The sequence below is a fragment of the Vigna angularis genome, chromosome 5 (genome assembly GCF_016808095.1).
Source record: "Vigna angularis cultivar LongXiaoDou No.4 chromosome 5, ASM1680809v1, whole genome shotgun sequence".
Taxonomy (NCBI): Eukaryota; Viridiplantae; Streptophyta; class Magnoliopsida; order Fabales; family Fabaceae; genus Vigna; species Vigna angularis.
This window is the reverse complement of record NC_068974.1, coordinates 39,776,910-39,798,512: the sequence shown is the minus strand read 5'-3', so window position 1 is coordinate 39,798,512 and position 21,603 is coordinate 39,776,910. Positions and strand designations below refer to the sequence as shown.

At 32.8% G+C, this 21,603-nt stretch overlaps 2 protein-coding genes across 9 annotated transcripts; both read left to right on the top strand.

Annotated features, from left to right (window-relative positions):
• The first annotated feature begins 991 nt into the window (after window positions 1-991).
• Window positions 992-8,342, top strand: LOC108340703 (GPCR-type G protein 2). Of its 5 annotated transcripts, none has more exons than XM_052877689.1 (13): window positions 992-1,482; window positions 1,579-1,787; window positions 2,007-2,257; window positions 3,301-3,379; window positions 3,951-4,039; window positions 4,473-4,565; window positions 4,812-4,838; window positions 4,985-5,071; window positions 5,818-5,889; window positions 7,041-7,171; window positions 7,623-7,774; window positions 7,897-7,942; window positions 8,040-8,342. In XM_052877689.1, coding segments are annotated over exons 1-12 (1,407 nt in total). In that variant the 5' UTR covers window positions 992-1,267; the 3' UTR covers window positions 7,899-7,942; window positions 8,040-8,342. The 5 variants fall into 5 exon arrangements, with proteins under 5 accessions (XP_052733649.1, XP_017433721.1, XP_017433720.1 ...); XM_052877687.1 differs by having other exon boundaries at window positions 993-1,482; window positions 7,892-7,942; XM_052877688.1 differs by having other exon boundaries at window positions 996-1,096; window positions 1,185-1,482; window positions 7,892-8,342.
• Window positions 8,343-11,681: 3,339 nt separating this feature from the next.
• Window positions 11,682-21,259, top strand: LOC108340361 (uncharacterized). 4 transcript variants are annotated; one of them, XM_052877685.1, is made up of 13 exons: window positions 11,682-11,926; window positions 12,012-12,128; window positions 12,522-12,587; window positions 14,404-15,246; window positions 15,538-15,623; window positions 15,729-15,823; window positions 15,962-16,267; window positions 16,436-16,948; window positions 17,200-17,884; window positions 17,984-18,214; window positions 18,327-18,451; window positions 19,118-19,485; window positions 19,902-21,259. In XM_052877685.1, the coding sequence occupies exons 3-13, from the start codon at window positions 12,585-12,587 to the stop codon at window positions 20,898-20,900; spliced, it is 4,254 nt and encodes a 1,417-aa protein (XP_052733645.1). In that variant the 5' UTR covers window positions 11,682-11,926; window positions 12,012-12,128; window positions 12,522-12,584; the 3' UTR covers window positions 20,901-21,259. The 4 variants fall into 4 exon arrangements, with proteins under 4 accessions (XP_052733645.1, XP_017433185.1, XP_052733646.1 ...); XM_017577696.2 differs by having other exon boundaries at window positions 11,682-12,128; XM_052877686.1 differs by lacking the exons at window positions 11,682-11,926; window positions 12,012-12,128 and having other exon boundaries at window positions 12,543-12,587; window positions 14,477-15,246.
• Window positions 21,260-21,603: the final 344 nt, after the last annotated feature.

Below are 21,603 nucleotides of genomic sequence, written 5' to 3'. Positions count from 1 at the left end.
TTTATATATTTTTTTTCTTTTTTTTCCTCTGTAGCCGCAGTGATGGAATCGTGACAATGAAAATAACAGTAGTGGTAGTGTGGTGTAATAATCAAGAATATATGATTCTTTTCATCTTATTGTAGGGTTTAATTAGTAATTGAGGGTTGCGGAAGTAATAACCTAATTCTGGATCCCTTGCAATGTATAAACTGAAGCCCAATGAGCAAAAACAATCCCATCGAAAAATTGAAAAAAAAAGAGATAATTTTAAAAAAATGCGAGATTCGACGTAGAAATATTTTAGGACTGAAAATTTTCATTTACAAACACATGATATATTGCACAAATAATAGCGGAATTTGTATGACTAAAGGGTCACATTTATTAATTATTCTATCAGTTTTTATAATTTTTTCATTATTAAATTAGAACAGCCTTCTCACATCTTTTTTATTAGAATATAATGCATAAATTACAAATATTTAACTATCTATAGCCATAAGATCGAAAAAGACATTATTATCTTACCTGCGTCAAATGTTTTTGCCTAAATCTTTAATAAATTTACATAATTTTATTCATTAAACAATGTGATAATAAAGTAAATTTCTATCATAGTCTAGAAAAAATAAAAAATATAAACTCGTTTTAACATGACCAAATATATCAATGCAAAAAGATGCTCTGCTTTAAATATCACGTTTATGGGATGATATTATTAAAATTAATTATTATATATAAGATATTGTCTGATTTTAAAACTGGAAATTTATTTATTTTTTTAAGGATGTATGGAGATCAAAAGAGAAAAAAATATTTAAATCACATTTGCATTATTAAATGATGTAAAATTATGTGTCATGAAATTATAAATAAAAAATGTATTTATTTCAGTAACCCTATGTAAAACTCAAATTTAAATTATTAATTTTTGAAAATTAAAACGTAGTGTTATTTTATTCGGTAATGTAGTAATCAAATCATACATTCATCAAGAAATGAATTCGTTTAATCAGTAAAATAAGAAAACAATGAAAATAGAAATTAACAAGGAGTGGAAATGTATGGAGATGAAAACGCAGTTGAGCTTAGCGTTAATCTGGAAAAGTAGAAGGTGATTACACTAAACTTGCTTTAAAGGGTTGCTGTTGATGAATTGCATGCAAAGCATATTGTTATTGTTGTTGTTCTTGTTGGGTTAGTGGATCTGATCTGAGGGAGCGATGATTGTTGATTCGATTGAGGAGAAGGAGTGATTGTTCAGAATTTGATTACAGAGAAGAAGATGAGTTGGGGAAGGGGAATTTTGGAAGGGGTGACGGTGGTGGGGTGTCTGTGTTCACTGGGTTGGGCGGGTTTGTGGTTCTTGAATCGTCGCCTCTACAAAGAGTACGAAGAGAAACGCGTTCTTGTTCAAATCATCTTCAGCGTGGTCTTTGCCTTCTCCTGCAATCTCCTTCAGCTCGTCATCTTCGAAATCATTCCCGTTCTCTCCAAAGAGTGACTAACCTAACCCTACCATTAAGTTGAATCTTTCTGATATCAATTCAATACCAATCTCATCGATTTAGGTTTTCTTGCGCTGTGGATTTGCAGGGCAAGAGTGGTGAACTGGAAGATCGATTTGTTCTGTTTGATCCTTTTGCTGGTCTTCCTTCTCCCGTATTACCACTGTTACTTGATGCTCAAAAACAGTGGTGTCAGCACCGAGAGGGCTGCTCTTGTTGCAATTCTATTCTTGTTCGCTTTTCTTTATGTGTTCTGGCGCATGGGTATTCACTTTCCCATGCCATCTCCTGATAAAGGTACTGTTACCACAAACCTCCTTCCAATTTTTGTACCATATGATAGTGATGTATTTGGTTAGTAATGTATAATCCCCTGATAAAGGGGAACTAGGAAGGAAGCGCTGCTAATGGTTTATTTTGTTAGTAAAGTACAATTGCCTCTCGGCTGATTGATTGCTATAATTGACAATGCGGTTACAGAATATGGATGATCCTCGTGTTTGTTTAAATTTTAAGGTTTCTTTACGATGCCTCAACTGGTGAGTAGAATTGGGGTCATCGGAGTTACTGTCATGGCTGTTCTATCTGGTTTTGGTGCTGTAAACCTTCCATACAGCTATTTGTCACTTTTCATCAGAGAGATCGAGGAGACGGAAATCAAGGCCTTGGAAAGACAGCTGATGCAATCAATCGAGACTTGTGTTTTAAAGAAAAAGAAAATTATTCTTTGCCAGATGGAAATGGAGCAGAAGCAAGGATCTGACGAGGTTACATTTTTATCCTTTTTTCTTTTCAGCGTGTTTTTATTTTTGATGAAATGATGTTTAATGTTAATGGAAGCAAAGGAGAGAAACTTCATATGGGGCGGTTATGAAACCCTAGAGGAAGAAAAAAGAGTACAGTAAGCCAAAGTGGCTTCAATAAGTAAAGCACCAAATGGAAGCCATGAATATGACTGTATACTGTAATTAGTATTAGGGTAATGTGGCACCCTGAAAAATATATATATTTTTTTCCATTTCCATAGTGCATTCTTTATACTTTAGTCAATATGTGATCTTATACCTCTAGACTTGATGTCCTGACAGCTGAGCAATAAAAACACTACTTTGTTCTTTTCAAGACGTTGGCAACAAACTTTATTAGGCTACAATTTAGGCTGGGTGACCATAATTTAGGCAACTTTCTAGCATAGTCTCGCCCAAGGCCATGGGTCTAAGAGCGTGGGAATGTAGGTGGCTCAACAATGGATTTAGAATAAGCTGTATTATCATCTTAAAATTTTTGCTTACGGCATAATTTAATATCACAAAATATTGTCCAAACTCTATAAGCACTGTTTAGGTATTTTTTCAAATTGATGTGTCATCTTAATCCCTTAAGAGCTGATATCCTGATGGCTGCACAATGGCACTTTGGTTGGCCTTTTCAGCAGTCCCTAGTAGCCTTTGGGCAGCAAACTCTTATCGGTCATAATTAAGGTTGGATGAGGGTGATTGTAATTAAGGTAGCTTTCCAACACATTCAGAGTTTGCTGCTACGTGCTGCTAGTTGAAATTGATAGCCATGACCTTAATGTATTTATGATTTACACAATTTATATATTTATAAATTAAGAGAATATTATTTTGTAAAATTCATTTAATTTGAATTAGAAAAGGTGTATTTTCCTTAAAGGGTAAAGTTGTTTTTATTTTGAAATGAATTACATATAAAGGTTAGTTTGTTGAGGCATCATGTTGTTATCATTTGTAATTTGTCATTTTTTTTCGTACCCTGTAATTGCTTCATCTCAACTTGTTTGATGCAGAAGTTAAATGCTAGATCTTTAATTAAACGAATTGTTGGTACGGTTGTTCGAAGTGTCCAAGAAGATCAAAAGGAGCAAGGTCAGTTTTCTTTCACTCTTAAAAAGGCCATTTTTTAAGCTTCCACATTTGAAGTATAAATTCTGGGGGATCAAAGTGTTGAGAATTATATGATCAATAAAGCAAGTTAAAGCTGTTTACCGAAATAAGGTAGAGAGACTGAAAACCATCTGTGTTTTTTCTTTTTAAATTACACAATGAATTTGAACTTATGCAGTTTTTGTGTGTGCATGGTTGGAGATGAAACATTGAGATTTTGAGGATAATCTCTTACCAACCATTGCAACTTTTTTGAGGAAAGATTTTATAGTTTCTAGGTAGTTCTTTGCCAGTGGCCATTTTATAGGGATCTCTACATTGGATATGTATAGAAATGGCATGCCCTTTTCTTTACATCTGTATAGGGTGGTAAAATCTCGTTGGAATTCGGAAGCAAAATTTGCTTTTCTAATTGAAATTCTTATTTTATTGGAATACTTATTTTGAAGTGATTTCCTTGATAGTGGTATCTCCAGTCGATTATCTTATTTTTCTGTGATTATGCTAGAGATATTTAATTACACATTTTAAACTATTCTTGTCAAATTTGTAGATATTAAAGGCTTGGAGGCAGAAGTTCTGGCCTTAGAAGAGCTTTCAAAGCAATTGTTCTTGGAGATCTATGAGCTTCGTCAAGCAAAGGTTTACCATTTGAGGGATTACCCTTACTTTTTAGAATTGTTTATGTAGTCATATTTAATTTCTTGCACTCATCATATCAATTCTCACATTATAAGCCCAGGTGGCATTATAGTAAATTTCATAGCTCTCTAGTATCAATCCTCACGTTATTATGTTTCAAAACCCAAGTTTGTGAGAGAGCTGGTTAGAGATATAAACGAAGTCATCATGTCTCCTTTTCAAGAGTGTAGCATTGTTCTTTAGGAAAACCGAAGAGCAGTATGACCAGCTTGTTTTTAAAATATGTATGTTATAGCGAATGATAAAATTATATGTGTGAATTGTAAAAGAATGACTGACCTCTTTATCTATCAAAATATAGTGTGATTGAACTATGTGATTCTTATATTTTCTCCTTTAATCTGATTATTGGGGAAAAACTGGTATCTTTCAGGAAGCTGCTGCTTATTCTCGAACTTGGAGAGGACACATGCAGAATCTACTTGGCTATGCTTGTTCTGCATATTGTGTGTATAAAATGATCAAGGTATTATGATGTCCGAAATCATTATTTATAGCTACAATCAATCTTTCTTAGTAAAGCAAATGTTGTAACCTGTGATTTAGAGCTGTCTTAAGGTATAAGATTGTTTGCAAGAATTTCATGATAGATCTGAAAATCAAATCTCTCTTTTTGTAGTGGCACCTGTCTGATTGTAATATCAGTAATAATATTTTCTCATTTCTCTAGACTGTATATAATATGGCTAACTTGGTAATTTTCTTTTGACAGTCGTTGCAAAGTGTTGTTTTCAAACAGGTAAATTGTATTTCCTAGCAACTCTTCAATTTGATCATATCTTTCGCTATTAAAGATTTCATGATATAAAATTACTTCTTCCTAGCTTTTGGGAGACTCTGGTATTATTAATGTGCTTCTTTTGTGATAATATGTTTCTATGACAGGATGGTTCAGTTGATCCGGTGACGAGGATAATAAGTATATTCCTCCAGTTCTTTGATATAGGAATAAATGCAGCCATGTTATCACAGGTTAGAGTCCAGTTGTATGCCGTTGCTTTCTAGAATTCAATGATGCCTTTCTTATTTTGTAAATGTTATTTGTACCGAGGTCATTGAGACGGGCTTGTTCTAGTTGTACTACATGCATTTGTCCTACAATCATTACGATACACATAATATTGAGAGTCTGATTACAGTTAAGTTCACCCCATTTACTCTGGCTTGACATCTCTTAAATGTTAACAATAAAATAGCTTAAAGTTTCTAGGAAAAGCTACTTATTAAATTCCTATTTTTTTATAAACTTCAAGAGTTAGCTTGGGAGTTTGGACTGGTTTATTATTGCTATTTTTGAGTCTGATAACTTTCTCTGTCCACATTTGTTTGATCCTCCCACTAATCAGTAATCATATTGAGATCACCACTGACACTTTAGATGATGAAGCAGAAATAAAGTATGGACTTGTTGAGAAATAGTATATTCATCAGTCAAATATGCTTTGACTTATAAGCCTTTGTGTGTGCAAGTACCTCATAATTCATTTTCGTAATTTGTTTTGTCATTCACTACTTCCTTAATTGGGTTAGTTGAATTGAATGCATTCCGATCAGATCCTATTTTATTTATTTTCTGTTTCTTTATTTGGAGTTTCCAATAAAAGTTCACTTGTTAGTAAATTTTTTGCTAATTGTAATAAAAATTACGAAGTACTTAGCTGGTACTTAATGCTTTGATGTATCTTTTTTTCAACATTTTCTGCATATTTTTTGTGCAGTACATCTCCTTGTTATTCATTGGAATGTTGGTTGTGATATCAGTCCGTGGATTCTTAACAAATCTGATGAAGGTATTCCTGCTACTTTCAATTGCAAATTATTTCCATTTGATGTTGCTTGGGTTAGTTATATTAGTATGTTTGACTGTTAAACAGTCTATTGTAGAGTGTTGTTGATAAAATCGCATTCTGCTTTCACCCTCTTTTGTTGGGTCAGTTGAACCATCGAGGAAAAAGAACTAACAATTTCATTAAAAGGAAGCTAAGCTAATCTTGTGTATGGTAGGTAGCAATGTGGCTTTGCAGCCCAAACACAAATGGAAATTTGGAAGGCTGGTATTTGCTTACAATCTAGGACGGTCTATTTAAGAATCAATATGCCATAGAAGAATTAGCAATGTAACTTCCTGTCATGGAAGTAAATTAGTAAATGTATAATCTACCTACCTCACTAGGGGCAACAGGAAACATGCCCAATGTCTAAATCAAATTTTATATGCTTTTGCAATGCATATCATTTTTTTAAATTATAAAGATCTTTACTACATAAGGGTGGAAAAAGGAAGAAAACATGCTGATTGGCAATCTCCATTAGAAATTTGAACCAACAGAAATAAGCATCCGATACCTATAATGTCAAAATGTCTACATCAATTGAATCTCTAATATGAGATGCCTTCTTCACACTGAAATGATGGTCATCCAACATGAAAGTTCTTTTTATTGAATCTCCAACATCCACTTTTTATTCTAACATTAAACAGAAGAGAAGTTTCAAGAAGCAATGGTCACTCATAATGAGAATTCACTATGAAAGAGAACTTTGAGTATTTTATCGAAGAATTATATCTTTGTGTATAGGGTGTGGGTAAATAATTATTACAGGAATTTATTTTAGGAAATCTATTTTTTTATTTTATGTTCATTAGTAATAATTATGGTAGAACTACACCGCTAGAGTTATATAGCAAGTTATTTTACGTCATATGGGTTATAGTTAGTTTTGAAGGATTTGTATTTGGAGAAGCTTTATTATTTGGTGTAAACCATTTGAGTATTACTGCAAATAAGTTTATTATTTTGTTATTTATTTGAGATTTATCTTGTGTATTTGAGAGTTTTGCTAGGATTTCATATAGTTCTATATGGTGTAGGTACGGTTTGGCTTCACTAGAGATACAATTTGTATTAAGCCTAACTTTCATTTTTGGGGTTCCATGCAGTTCTTTTTTGCTGTTTCAAGAGTTGGAAGTGGATCTTCAAGCAATGTAGTTCTGTTTTTGTCTGAGATCATGGGAATGTATTTTGTATCTTCTATTCTTTTAATCAGAAAAAGCTTAGCAACTGAATACAGGTACAGGTTGTAATTAGTGCATTGATTACTTTTAAATTGTAGAAATCTGTCCAGTTTAATAAGAATTATGGATTTTTAAATATTATTTACCTGCGGATGGAGATAACAACACATCATTAGGGGAAGAAAGGGACAATGAAACGAGGAGTTTGGTGAGTAATGAATAGTTTTGTTTTATAAAATAGAAAAGTTGTCAGAAAAATAAATTTTGGTATGACCTTTTTCTAGTATCAAAATCTTCCCGAGGATTCCTGGCATCCTCATAATAATGCAAGAAATAGACAAGAGAAATGAAAATGGAAGCAATGAATGGCATTGATAGTCCATGTTGGTATAGTATGGGCCTTTGTTAGTCTTGATTGATGCAAATTTGGCATGCTTGAACATAGTCATTGTTTCATCAAACTTCAATGAATGATCTTAACTATGTCTAATCCAAATTTTTTGGCAGGATTATTATAACAGAGGTATTGGGTGGTGATATCCAGTTTGACTTTTATCACCGATGGTTTGATGCAATTTTTGTGGCAAGTGCATTCCTTTCACTGCTTTTACTTTCCGCACATTATACATCTCGCCAAATTGACAAACATCCAATTGATTGTGAGTTCAATTCTGCCGCTTAAATCTGAATTAATCTTCTTTCAGGCATTATGATAAATAGTTCTACCAACTTGATATTTGAATTGCTTACCATGTTCTCTGTTCATTTCAATGTAGAGCAGGAAACTCACTCCCTAGATGCATGTATAGTTTCTAATGCCACGGAAGGTTTGATGTCATGCCAAGGAGTTTAAATCTTCAAGATGGATGCATTTGAATTTATTTGATAGCTGACAGAGGGCATTCATTATTTTTTATTTGCCAGTGAATAGCTTATCAGAAGATCTGATGCTGGAGCGAATCACCATTGAGAAGATTGATATTGTATTACTTATATTTACATATATGCATGCCACCAAATCTTTTAGAATACCCATTTTTTGGATGATTTTCTATGGAAAGTGAACATTTCTGAACATTGTTGGGCAATATGTTCAATGTACATTTGCTTACGCTTTGGTAAGTATAGAATGAATTGGATGTGAATAGTTTTTGTCCTTGGGATTTTGGTACCATGGATCTAAAGAACAGTTCCATAATTTTATTGATAATTACTAATTTTGGATTAGCAGTGGTTGAAATTCCCACTCAAATGCTCTCGTTTTTTTTATTATTGTTTTTATCTGTTGTCTGTAAATTTCTTCTGTAACATTTTAATATGTTTCTGGTATCATCATGAGGTCATAATATAATGAATAATGTTGATGTACGATATGCAATAAAAAAACACTGGACAAAAGAATAATTGGATATAATGTAATATCATTGGAGCATGATCGAGAGGTTTTTTGCTCGAATATGATTAATAATAGAAATCAAGTTGGGATATTGTGTTTTGTAAGAAAAGGAATCATAACAATTTTATGTTATAATTCTACATTGCGTGCACTTTTATTTAAAAGAATCTGATTTTATTCCGCGGTGCACTTTTATTTAAAAGAATCTGATTTTATTCCGCGGTGTCGTGATTTTACTAGAATGTGATTTTATTCTGCATGGCTAGAATATCTGTCTAGTAAAAAAAAAAAAGTGAAATTCATAAAGTTATAGAATACTTACATATAGAATACTTACATAATATTTGATTTTTGATTTTCAATACATCTCTTTTAAAACTACTTTTATATTAGAAAAATATAAGTACTTTTACATATTAAGTCTAAACGGGCATTCAAATGACATTAATAGAAATTCTGATATAGTTGCTCAAATAAAATAGTGTACATCAATCAATGTTAGGTGCAATAAATAGTGTGAAAGATATAGGAAACCATACAAAAACAAAACAATAGTAGTTATTTACAAATAGTGAGTATTTTTAATGTTTTTTTAAACAAATAGAGATAATGATTTATACATTTGATGTAACGTCAAGATACAAGTGGATTTTGTTCAAAAACTCAACAAGTAACTTGTAAAGAAACTTACCTCAAAGGAATAGACAGCAAAGAGATATCATATCATTTAACAGTAATTGTTAACCTTGTTAACCTTTGACAATAAGACAAGAAGAGCATTAAAAACTGTCTTATTGTTGATAGCAAGAAAACAAAATGAACTAAAGAAAAGTCATAGAAACCAACAAAACTAATCGATTGTAATTTTTGAAAATATTTATATTTAGATAGAATTCAATAAAGTCATAATCTTCCACATTATTATCTCATAACACAAAAAGATAATTTTTATCTAAACTATTTAACAAAGTAAGTTTTAATCAATTAATGTATTCACAATGAGATGTATTTCTCACTACACTATTTTTATGTAACATTAATTATTTTTTTCACTTTAACTAATCATCTAATCAAATAAAAAAACATTTTTTTGTCATTTAATGTAATAATTACTTTGGTTAAGATTTCATAAATAAATATGAAGAATAACAATACAGTGTCCTACATATTATTGAATATATACACATCCAATTTATCTCTGTAATACTATTAAATAAACATTATGGAAGACGTTTCAGTCAATTTCACCAAAAAGAGAGATATTTAATGAGAAATATGACATGAGGATGTGAATTCATAAGTATTTGGATAATTGTTAACATAAGAAAAAAAATAAAAAGATATGAATATTTGAGAGCACCCTATAGAGGTTAATTAAATTGAAATTTTAAAGTACTTGCTGAGGATAAAAGTGTAACATGGAGATGAGAATACTTAGCAACACCGCAATCAAATTTCAAAGTAAATGTGAGAAGAAACTTTTTTCATTTGATGTGAGTCTCACCAACTTCTAGAACCTCTCTTTCTCATTTGTGATGAAGTCAGGTTGGACAAGTTTTCTATATATGGATAGAAAGAATTTATTGTTTTTTATTATTGAACAATACAATTAACTTTTTCAGTAGATTTTTTATTTCAATAAGATTTTGATTTATAACATTTAAACACAAGACTTTATCTGAAGATAAGAAATTTAATCTATACTTTATAAAATTTCATGTCTCAAGGAATTTGATCTATACTTTATATATAAAGATATTCATGTCCACATATTTTTTTTTAATTTATCCTTTAATAATAACCTTTTTAAATTCAAAGAATATTCATAATAAAAAATTAATTTTTAATTTTATCCTTTTTAATAACTACTTTTAAATTTGAATAAATATTTATAATAAAAACTATTTATATATACAAATTATTTATGTTATAATTATTTTTAATAAAAGTAATTTTATAATGTTCACTTGTATATTTATAATATTCTATAGAACTTCTTTTAATACAAGTTGATTTTTATTATTATGTAAAAATATACTAAATTATAATAAAATATATTATTATAGACAAAAGTGAATAAATAATTTAAACTGTAAATGAATATAACTTTGTAATGAGATAATTTTTATTATAAATATAATTATTTATAATTGTAAAAGAATAACATTATTATAGAAAAACATTAAAAATAAAGATAAACCACACATAAAAAATAATAATTATAATCAACTTTATAAAATTAAAAAAAAATTATTACAAATATAAATAATTAATACTTAATATGGTTGTCTAGATTGATGAGAACATATACATTAAGCACACATGTGTACTTCATTCTTAATTTATTATTATAATAATTACTAAATTATTTATGTAATAAATAAGTGGAAAAATAAATAATATAATAAATTTAAATAATTTGAAGGACAAATAGTATAATATTATTTAAACTAACATTTTTTATGAAACTATATTCTATTAAAGCAACCATAACTTTAGCCTACTTAATTAAAATCATTTAATATTTTTCTCCCTACAAGAAAGGCCACATCATCAATACAAATAATAAATGACAATTTATTAACAGTGTTTCTTTTTCACATAAGTTCTGAAAACAATCAATGAAGACAGAAATAAACATATGGAGCTGAAAATCACATCACTGATAAAAATATTTATTTACTTATTTATTTCTTTATAATATCTTGATAGCAATAAATCATATTATATATAAAAAAATTCATCAGATTTTTAATTAATATTTTAAAGAGGCAATTATTCCATAGAAGTATCAACTTTTTCTCCATCATCTCTTCCACCTTTTGCACGTGTTGGCCTCAAGAAACTCACTTCTTGTTGTTACTTTTATGACAAGAAAATGTGAGTGAAGATTATACGCAAAAATGTGAGGCTTTGAGAGAGTTGTCACAATGCGCCCACCTCACGCGCACCTTTCCCACGTGTTCCCGGTGATTTCACACGCAACGCGTGACACGTGACACGTTTCTCAAATCCGTCACACGTGCGTGCTGTACCTTTCATTTTTTTATTCTTTAAATTTTAAAACAATCAATAACTCAGAATAAATAAAAAATTAAGAAGAATCTTATGTGGAAAGACCCGGGAAATAAAATAAAATAAAATGAAATGAAATAGTTGGTTTTTTGCATTTACTTTTGTAAAAAATTTCTGAGAGTGAAAGCAAAATTTCTGGAAAGAAGAGAAAACCTATCTAAACCCGCACAAAATTAAAGGGAAGAAACTGAGAGTTTTGTTAAATGTAATTCTTGAGAAAAATCTTTTTGAGAGATTTATTATTTAGCGGCTTCAGATCACAGACCTAGAGAAATTACGTGTTGATGATGTGCTAATTTATTATTGTTCATAAATGCGAGAGGATTGCGTCAAATCCTCTGTAATTTCATTTTGCCTATAGTTTTGAATTCGCATTGAGTCAGTGGTCCTTGAGGATACTCTGATTTTTCTGTTAATTTGAACAGAGAATTTTCGCGACTGGAAACGACGTCGCATAAGGCATTTGCGCTTGATTGCAATATGCCATGGTTGAACCTTAGGGAAGCCTGTACAATGCGACCAAAGTGGCTTGGAATATAAAGGCACGTCAATTCATTTATTGTTAGGGTTTTTGGTTGTTATTCAGATTTTTTTTCTTTTCCATTGATTTCTTTTGTTGTACTTCTGTCAGAATTTTATTTTCTTTTCGGTTGTAATGATACTAGAACATTGGACAAGTTGGATTCCTTTTCGCATGTTAATTCAGTGTATATCTGGTTTAGGGTTTTTATTTGTCAGTTGAATGAATTTTGGGATTTGGAGCAGATTTTGCTTTTTTTGGTCATTGGTTGACTGACTAGACTTACAGCATTTTTAGCTGGTGGCAAATTGGCAATCACTGGTTTACTTTTTTTATGATTTATATTCATGTTATTTTTCTGTTTGTAAGTGATAGTTGTTAATGTGGTTTGAATTTATTTTCTGTATGACATCAGTACGGAGAGGAGTTTCCGCATGGAAGAACTGCAGTATTGAGTAATCATGATGTTCAAGAGAATATGGTGAGATACACAGGATAATTGATAATTTTTGTTCTCTTATTACGATTAGTTAGTCGTACACATAGTCTTAAAGAGCAACCTCGTTTGGATCACATTATCTGATAAGCCAGATTTCTTATCATGATTTTCATCTTCTTCTTGTTTGATGGAACAATTGAACTTTATTGATTATTCAAGTAGCTATATGAGTATACTTTATATGCTCTCATCTTGGTGAATGACAAGTCTTGGAAAGTTGTTGCTTTCACAATGATCTTCTATTAGTATTCTCTATATCTTACCCTTTTCATTATGTTTTCCTCTCATAATTACTGATGCAATATAAACATTGAAACTAACCAGTAATCTTCTTCCGTTTCTACTATTTTTGTGATGGTTGTTATTTTCTTAATTTGTAGTTGATGTAAAATAAATATGAAGGAGGACATTTTGTGCATTAACTGCTCTTCTGGAAGCAAACTTATAGCCCTGTCGTAGGTTATTTTAATTAAAAAGATGAAGAATGATTTATAATTTTTTTTAGTTGTGGTGAATTGTGTTTTGATAATTTTTATTTTGTGAAATGTCACGAAGTCATCTTTTGCTTAGCTCAAATTTAGCCTTCTATGCACACACAAAAAGTTCCGCTGACATTGCTCTATGGCAAGGTGGGTGGTTCTTGCAAAGGACTGTCATGGCGGGACTTAATTCATAGGCCTCATTCTTCCTTCAACGTGAGACTTTAGAGAATTTAGTGAGTCTTACCCTGCTCACTGATGTATATACTGTATAAAAAGGAGAAGCCTACAAGGGAAGGAAGAGAAGGAAATAGGGTAAAGTTTATGACTCTTCTAGACACCTAAAAAACATATTTATAAAAGCTGAACAAGATAACAGCATCATTTTTGTAATACTTCTGTTTAAAGAGTTTAGTAATAAAAGATTACGTGTAGTAACCACTAAGAAATATGTTATAACCTAATTTAAGAAGTTCAAGTAAAACCGAACAAGACTGAGGCATTACCTCAGATGCTGCTCTAATCTCAGCATGTATGAGAAAGAAACCTGATTAATACTGCTCTAGCTGACATACACAAACGTTAATAGTTACCCAATTTTGTAAGAGTGGTAAGGGTAAGAATTCATTGATATAAATTATTACCTCACAGGCCAATCAAATACACTTCTTTACGGTGTCCCAATTGAACATGATTCCAATGTGTTTTGTTTGGGCAAATCATTGCAGGTCAAATATGGACCGAAGATAGAAAAAGTACTTCATGAGTATTAGATCGATAATATGTTGGATAATGTGTAGTGTAACTTTTGTGCTTGTGATAAACCATTGCATTTGTGTTTATTGTTGTCAATGTCACAGTTAAAGAGTAAAACTTTGACATTGGACTGTTGTAGCCTTAGTAAAAAATTATTAGAAACTAGCAATAGCTAAATTGTAAGTAGTGGGAATCTGAATTGAAGGTTATATTTTTTAAATCATGCCTTTCTATTTTAAGTATCACTCGAAATGATTTCCATGCGTTTTTGTTTAGGCAAATTATTCCTGGCCAAATATGCACCCAACATAGAAAAAAAAAACAGTTGCTGAATTTTAATAATATTTTAGATAGACAATACGTTTGGATAACATGTAATGTGGCTCTTGTGCTTGAAATAAACAATTTCATTTGTGTTTCAATGTTTCAGTCAAAGTGTAGAACTTTGACATTGAACTGTAGTAATCTTACTCTAAAAAGAATTAGAAACTACCGAGGGCTAATTGTAATTAGCGGAAACTGAATTGAAGGATATTTTTTAAATCATGCGTTCTTTATTTTAGGTATCCCTCAAATCTGGAAACAAATTGGACAAATATTCTATGATTCTGAAAGCTGATATGAAACTCGAATCAGGGACTTGTAATGTTTGCTCAGTTCCTTGTTCATCTTGCATGCATCTTAACCGAGCTCTAATGGGGTCAAAGGCCAAAGAATTCTCTGATGAAAACTCTCGCTTAGGGGAGGGTAAGTATTGTGAGGATGATGGGTCTTCTCCTGGTAGCAGAGCTTGCGAAAGATTGAAGCATGCTGGCGATGACACCAATCACAAGCTTAGTATTTCTTCAACTCATGATTCTCGGTCTGAAAATGCTGAGAATGGACAAGCCTTATCTGAGAAGAATCAGGATTCCAAGTGTTTTGAAAGTCTTGACGATATCACTTCTAGTATCAGTAGGACCAGTAATGCTAATTTAGCGAGTGATAGGCACCAAATAAATACAGACAGCGTAAATGTATCTAGTAGTTCGACTTTAGTCAGTCACTTAGAGGCAGAAGGATCTGGACACGGGCCATCTGTTGACATGTCTGGTTTGTCAGAATGCTTTATGGAAAATGTAGATTCGTCATTTACCAAAGGGAGAGTACCTATTATTGCTGCTGATGCAAAACCTGTGGCAGATAAGGAAAACCTAAATAATAGTACAGCCAAAGTTTCAGTGGAAATATGTCCGAAGTCAGAAGCAGATATGGGAAATAATGTTGATGTTGCTAAAGATGAAGATCGTAAATATTCAGCCCATGATGGACTGCATGAGAAGGTCGATGAGCTGATTAAATCATCTGGCAGGTCTGAACCTCAATCAGAAGATGAGGGTGATGAATCAGATGTTGTTGAGCATGATGTGAGTGCATTTTCTTTCATTATTTTAGTTTCTTTCCATCAAAAAGTAAATTCAATGGAGATGTAAATGGGAGAAGTAGAATGTAATGGCTTGAACTTTAATTAAGATAGATATGCGTGTGCATAATATTAATTATGTTTTAGGCTTGGGGTAATGCCAAACAATCAACTCAGTTTATAAATATTCCTCATTTTCCCGTTCATTCTCTTTAAATTAGCTGTTCTTTTTTTGTTGCACACTTATTTGGTGTTGCTCACTTTGCTTTTCCCCTTGTATTTGACTTGGAAATAGGTAAAAGTATGTGACATCTGTGGAGATGCTGGTCGTGAGGATCTACTTGCCATATGTTGTAGGTGTAGTGATGGTGCAGAGCACACGTATGCACAAGATCCTTCTATATTACCTCTTCTTAGCTTCTATAATATTGTTGCGTAGTCCTTTTCACTAAATGGAAACTTAACATTATGGTATCATTGAATCAGCTACTGCATGAGGGAAATGCTTGTCAAGCTCCCGGAAGGTGATTGGTTGTGTGAAGAATGCAAGTGTGCAGAGGAGACAACAAATCGAAGGCTCGGTAATCTTGAAGTTCTTTGTATACAATATTTTTTATTTGAAAAAAAGTTGTGCATGGTATTTAAAAGGAGTGTCATTCCCTCTGTGTCCCTTTTTCTCATGTGCTAACAGATTTGTGAAATTTAATTTTGTGGTTTAGTTGTCAAAGAAAAGAAAAAGCTTCATAAAGTTATTTCAGCTTCACAAATTTCTGGCAAAAGACCTTCTCAAAGCATGGAAATAGCTACAGCAGCTAAAAGGCAAGCTCTTGAATCGAGCACAGGATCACCAAAGGCATCAAGCCCAAAGAGAATAGTCTCACTCTCACGAGAATCTTCTCTCAAGAGCATGGATAAAGGAAAAATGAAGTCTGGGCAACAGATCCCCATGCGTAACCACCTTGGTGGCAATAATGTAGACCTTGCTCGGTCTCTTTCGACTGGCCCTCGGAGTCAAAATCCAAGGAGTATGGTTATATTTGACATCTACTGAACTTCATTACTGTATTCTACTTTTCATTTTTCATTCCTTATAAGCGGCCTTGAATTCCATGGCAAACATATCAATGTCTCCAATTTCCTTGAGTTTCACCTTTTCATTTATTTATAAAATATTTTTTTGTTTTTATGAATAGGTACATTGTTGAAGTCCAATTCATTCAACAACTTCAATTCCAAGCCTAGAATCAAACTTGTCAATGAAGTTGTTCCCCAAAAGCAGAAAGGGGGTGTCGAACATATTTCTAAGAATATTGAGACACCTGCGGGGATGATGAGCAAATCAGTGTCATTCAAATCCTCACACTTGGGGCAGTCAAATACTAATGATTCAAAAGTTAAATCAAGTTTTTCTAAACCTGGAATTGTTCAGGATTTGAAACCACTGAGACATACAAAAGAATCGGGTTCACTTGACATGAAATTTCAACCTAAGATTGATCGACCTGTCATTTGTTCAACTACGGTTAGTTCTGTTGTTTCCACATCAAAAGGTGATCATAAGCTTGCTCCTCATGGTGAAACTGCTAAACCTTATACAGTTAACAACAATCGAGAGTTTAAGGTCAACCAAGATGGAAAAGTACATTCATTATCGAAGTCTATGAATAATACAGGCAGTAGAAGCCCAGAACCTCAAGTTAGTTCAGGTGTGAGTGTGATATCGAGTGGAGACATTTTATTTTAGTATATTATTGTAATTTTTCAACCTTCTTTTATATAGTTCATTTAGCTGTTTCTCAAATTTCAGTTTTCTATGTAGTAACACCAGTTTCTTTAAATTTTCTTTTATTTTAATTTTAGTAGGAGCATCCTGTGATGGATTTTTGTTCTTGGAGCTAGGTGGACTATGTTTTCTGCAATGATGGTTTCTTATTTAGTTATTGTTTGGATTTTGCAGATAGAACATCAACCAGTGTTGATGAAACTCAACAGGATAGGATGCCTCGACCACAGGAGACTGTTAATCAGGTTGACAGAACCAAAGATAGTTCTAATGATCATGTGAGGTCAGGTGTTACTAATGCTTCAAAGAGTTCATTCTGTCGTAAATGTAAAGATTTTGGCCATGCTACAGAATGTTGCTCGAGTAGTGGTAAGCAGGAATTTGGTCCTGAAGCATCAGTCATTACTAGTTCAAAAAAGGATATGCATAAGGGAAATAGATTGAAAGCTGCAATCCAGGCAGCTTTGCGTAGAAGGCCTGAAATACATAAGAAGAAAGAAGGTCCTGATGAAACTAACGAGTTTCCTATATCAAGCAATGGTTTCAAACCTGAAGTCAATTCTCAAAGCCAAGTGTTGGTTTCCAACACAATGAAGAATAGTATATCTTCTGAAGAAACCCATGTGAAGCAGGAAATTCTTGAGAGTTCTTCATTTGAAACCTCTAAATATCCATCTGCTAATGGTCCGAAGCAACTTAAATTTTGCCAAACTGATCCTTGCTCTCAGCTGAGAAAGTCAGATTTTGCTGGTCTCACTTCTGGAAAGCCTGTAGTGAGAGACTTGCCCAATAATGGCATGGCGATTTCAAGTGTTCTTTCGAAGATGTCGATGATTCCGGAATATGAGTACATCTGGCAGTATGTAACATCTTGTGAAGAGCTAGTTTGTCTTTTGTTCTGGATTGTTTTGTTTACTCTTCATGGTTTGCGATCAAATGAGTTTTATTGTTCATGCAGGGGTGTCTTTGAAGTGCGTAGAAATGGAAAGCCTCCAGACTTGTATGCTGGAATTCAGGCACATTTATCCGCATGTGCTTCTCCCAAAGTTATTGAGACAGTAAAGAATTTTTTACCTGAAGTTTCCCTAAATGAAGTTTCTCGATTGAGCATATGGCCTTCACAATTTCATCAAAGTGGTGCTAAAGAAGATAATATTGCTCTTTACTTCTTTGCCAAAGACATTGAAAGGCAAGAATATGAATATCACTTGTCTGTTGACAGTAGGCATTGAAATGAAAATATAATTCTTTGTTTCCTATCTTGTAAATTGTTTACCATTTCTAATAATTTTCTATTACAGTTACGAGAGACACTACAAGGGTCTATTGGATCACATGGTTAGAAATGATTTGGCACTTAGGGGGACGTTTGATGGTGTTGAACTTCTCATATTTGCATCCAATCAGCTTCCGGAAGATTCACAACGTAAGATATAATTCTGTACTCTTGCCAAAATTCCTGAGATCATGGTAACTTAGTGAATTATGTGTATGGCTTTGGTGTTGGGTTGAAGTTTATGCTTGCGGCGTTAACTATCAAGTTCTGTAAACTTTATTTCGTGTGCAACTTCACAATGTCTCTTACAAAGACAATGGGAATTGTATCTTACGAAAGAGTTTGCTTTCATCTGTTATATATATATATATATATATATATATATATGTGTGTGTGTGTGTGTGCGTGTGTATATTATCTGTTTTATATTGTATTTTAGAGTTTTTGTTATAAATGATATTGCCATTTTTTGGAACTTGGGTGTATTTATACTCGATGCAAGTTGATGACATCCATTCATTTTGAATCAGAATTCTCTTTGTTGGAATTCTAAAACCAACTCATCTGGATGAAATAAACGTGAGAAGTGCTTTATACTGAATTTTGTTGTCAGAAGCAATGATTTGTTGCTCTGGTTGGCATTAGTTGTTGATAGTGTTGTGCTTTGGCCTGTGAATCTTCTCCCTCCTTCGGATCATCACTGGGTTGTGCTCAGTATGGGTTGTTTGGCAGTTTACTTGGCTGAAAATATAAATGATCAGCTATGCAACAAGGTTTTTCAATAAGAAATATCAACTGTTTAAACTGTCTCTGCAGGTTGGAATATGTTATTTTTTCTATGGGGTATATTTAGAGGGAGGAGGATCAATCATTCAGATTCCACAAAAAGTGCATGTATTCCCAGTTTGAATGTGATGCCAAATGAGAAGGATCCATCTGTCATCATGACTTTGTCTGAAACTTGGTGTTCACCAAAACGCATAGATGAAGAGTCCATTGATCAAGGTCACAATAAGCCATGTAGGAATTTTGATAGTAAGGGAACTGTGTTTGGCCAGACACATTTGGAATTGCAAGTAAAGTTAGAGAGACAAGATTCTAGAGTCAACACCAAATCTACATCAGGGATTCAGATCACCGGTACCCAATCATTTCAAGAAATGAATTCCTCTGGTTCGTCCCTGGTAATGTTTTTATCCTTATATATCTTGTTTGATAGATTCAAGAGTTTCTGTTTGCTATTTGACATAAATCCTCTTAAATTGTGATCTGATCTTGATATGTAGTAATTGTAAGTTAGAAATGCTATTTTGATTTTCTGAATTATAGACTATGTACTGATTAGTTTTTGATGTTTTTGATGGTTCTACAAGGAAGTTAAGAACGCAAGTTGTTAATTATATACACTTACCAATCATTCAATTATGATATACAAGGGGAGATTAAAAATAGCTATATTAAGTAAAAGAAGAAAATGCTGCTATGAGAGATGATGCTAACCACTTCTTAGGAGGAAAGAAGGAAGTTATAAATGTTTTATGAAAACGTAAGTCCTGCTACTAGTCATCTCGTTTTTTAATGATATTCTTGGTATTTGCAGGGAGATAGTGCACCAGATGATAGACGGTACATACAGTCTAAACCTCCCGAAGCAATGGGAACTAGTGTAAGTAGAAGGATTGTGGAAACAAAAACTAATCCTGATATTTCTGGTAAGCAAGAGACCTCTCTGTCTTCGGAGATCCGTTCTGTCGTTTGCCAAATAGATACTGCAAGTAATATCATTAAGGATAAAACTTTAGAGAGAACAAAATATGATGAGAATCAGCAAAGGCCTAAAAGGAAACAGTTGGAGAATGATCTCAATATTAATGAGGAGGCAACGTTTCAGGGAGAGCTGGATTTGGAAGGGGCCAACTTTCAGGTACCTACTGATAAAAAAATTAAGAATATAGATCTTTCAGATACAGTTGTGGAAACTTCTACAGTTAGTTATCGGAAACGGCCTTTGAATGAGGTAAATGGCAAATTGGAAGACAGAGAAAGTAGCAAGAAGCTGCAAACAAGTTTGGGTGGAGCTTTTGGATGTAACGATTCTGCTGGAGCCAGGGTCTCTTTCAGTGGTAGTTTCCCATCACTTGTGAACAATCTTGGTTCCTGTTCTTCAGGGGGCAAAGAAGCTTGCGATGAGAAAATCATCCACGAGGACCTAGGAACGATGGAAAGAACCTTTTTTCCTGTGGATACTCGTAATAAACTTAACTTGGGGATGGTGAACAGAGAGTCACTGAATGGGCCTCGTGAGTACGTGGACCAATTTGAAGTTGGGATTCCAAATTTGGAGCTTGCTTTGGGAGGTGAAACGAAACCGTCACACAAGGGTATGATGCCTTTCTTTGTTGGTACAGGTGACAAGAAAATCAACCCAGAAAAGACTCCAGATATCGAGCGAGACGATGACAACGTTGCTGCATCTCTTTCCTTGTCACTATCATTTCCATCATCAAGCAAAGAACACATCAAACCAGTTGCAAGAGATGAGCCTTTGCCTGATGCTAAATCACCGTTTCTTCTTTTTGGTAGATTCACGGACAAATAAATAAACATGCTGCGTTGCTATTACTAACCATGTACATTTCTTGTTCTTGTTCCAGATGCCTTTGATAAAGCAGCCATATAGCCTATCATCATGTATGTAATAGTCCAGTGAATCCCTTATACAGAGAAGAGACGTTCACTTGTTCATGTACCCGGCGGCTAAAATAAGTTTTCTTTTCTTTTCTTTTCTCCCCTTGTTAAATACTTGCTTTTGTACTTTCTTTTTGGTTTCAGAACGCATAGTTACGGCTGTTTGTGTTTGTATATAGAGAGAATTTCAGCCGATATAATTTCAGAAATGTTACTAGGAACTTGCGGATGACTATTTTTATGACATGGTTTCCTTTGTTCCTGGCTTCATCATCGCTCTTTTCCCTTTTCATACGAACATTTCTTATGCGAAGCTCTATATTTTATCTCAGAAAGTTTAAACAAACTTTATTCTAGGTGTATTGTATGAGTGCACGATCAGGTTTATGAGAAATTGGACAGTCATTTGTTATGATGTCGAACGTTCTAATTTTCACGAGTTTATAACTAACTAATTAATTTAGAGTAAATAATTATTAACAATTAGATTATAGTTAAGTTTTTGATAATCTAAAGTCTATCTCAAGACAAAGATTTAGATATTAAAACATATCACGAGTTTATAATCAACATTAATTAACTTAAAGTAAATAATCAACATTAATTAACTTAAA

Excerpts from the sequence above, each read along its gene's own strand:
- LOC108340703 (XM_052877689.1), top strand. The coding sequence starts at position 1,268 with ATGAGTTGGGGAAGGGGAATTTTGGAAGGGGTGACGGTGGTGGGGTGT. Across the intron at positions 3,380-3,950 it reads AGAAGATCAAAAGGAGCAAG|ATATTAAAGGCTTGGAGGCA; the intron begins GTCAGTTTTCTT and ends TCAAATTTGTAG. Across the intron at positions 7,172-7,622 it reads AGCTTAGCAACTGAATACAG|GATTATTATAACAGAGGTAT; the intron begins GTACAGGTTGTA and ends ATTTTTTGGCAG.
- LOC108340361 (XM_052877684.1), top strand. The coding sequence starts at position 13,343 with ATGTATATACTGTATAAAAAGGAGAAGCCTACAAGGGAAGGAAGAGAA. Across the intron at positions 15,247-15,537 it reads CAGATGTTGTTGAGCATGAT|GTAAAAGTATGTGACATCTG; the intron begins GTGAGTGCATTT and ends ACTTGGAAATAG. Across the intron at positions 18,452-19,117 it reads GCTTCCGGAAGATTCACAAC|GTTGGAATATGTTATTTTTT; the intron begins GTAAGATATAAT and ends CTGTCTCTGCAG.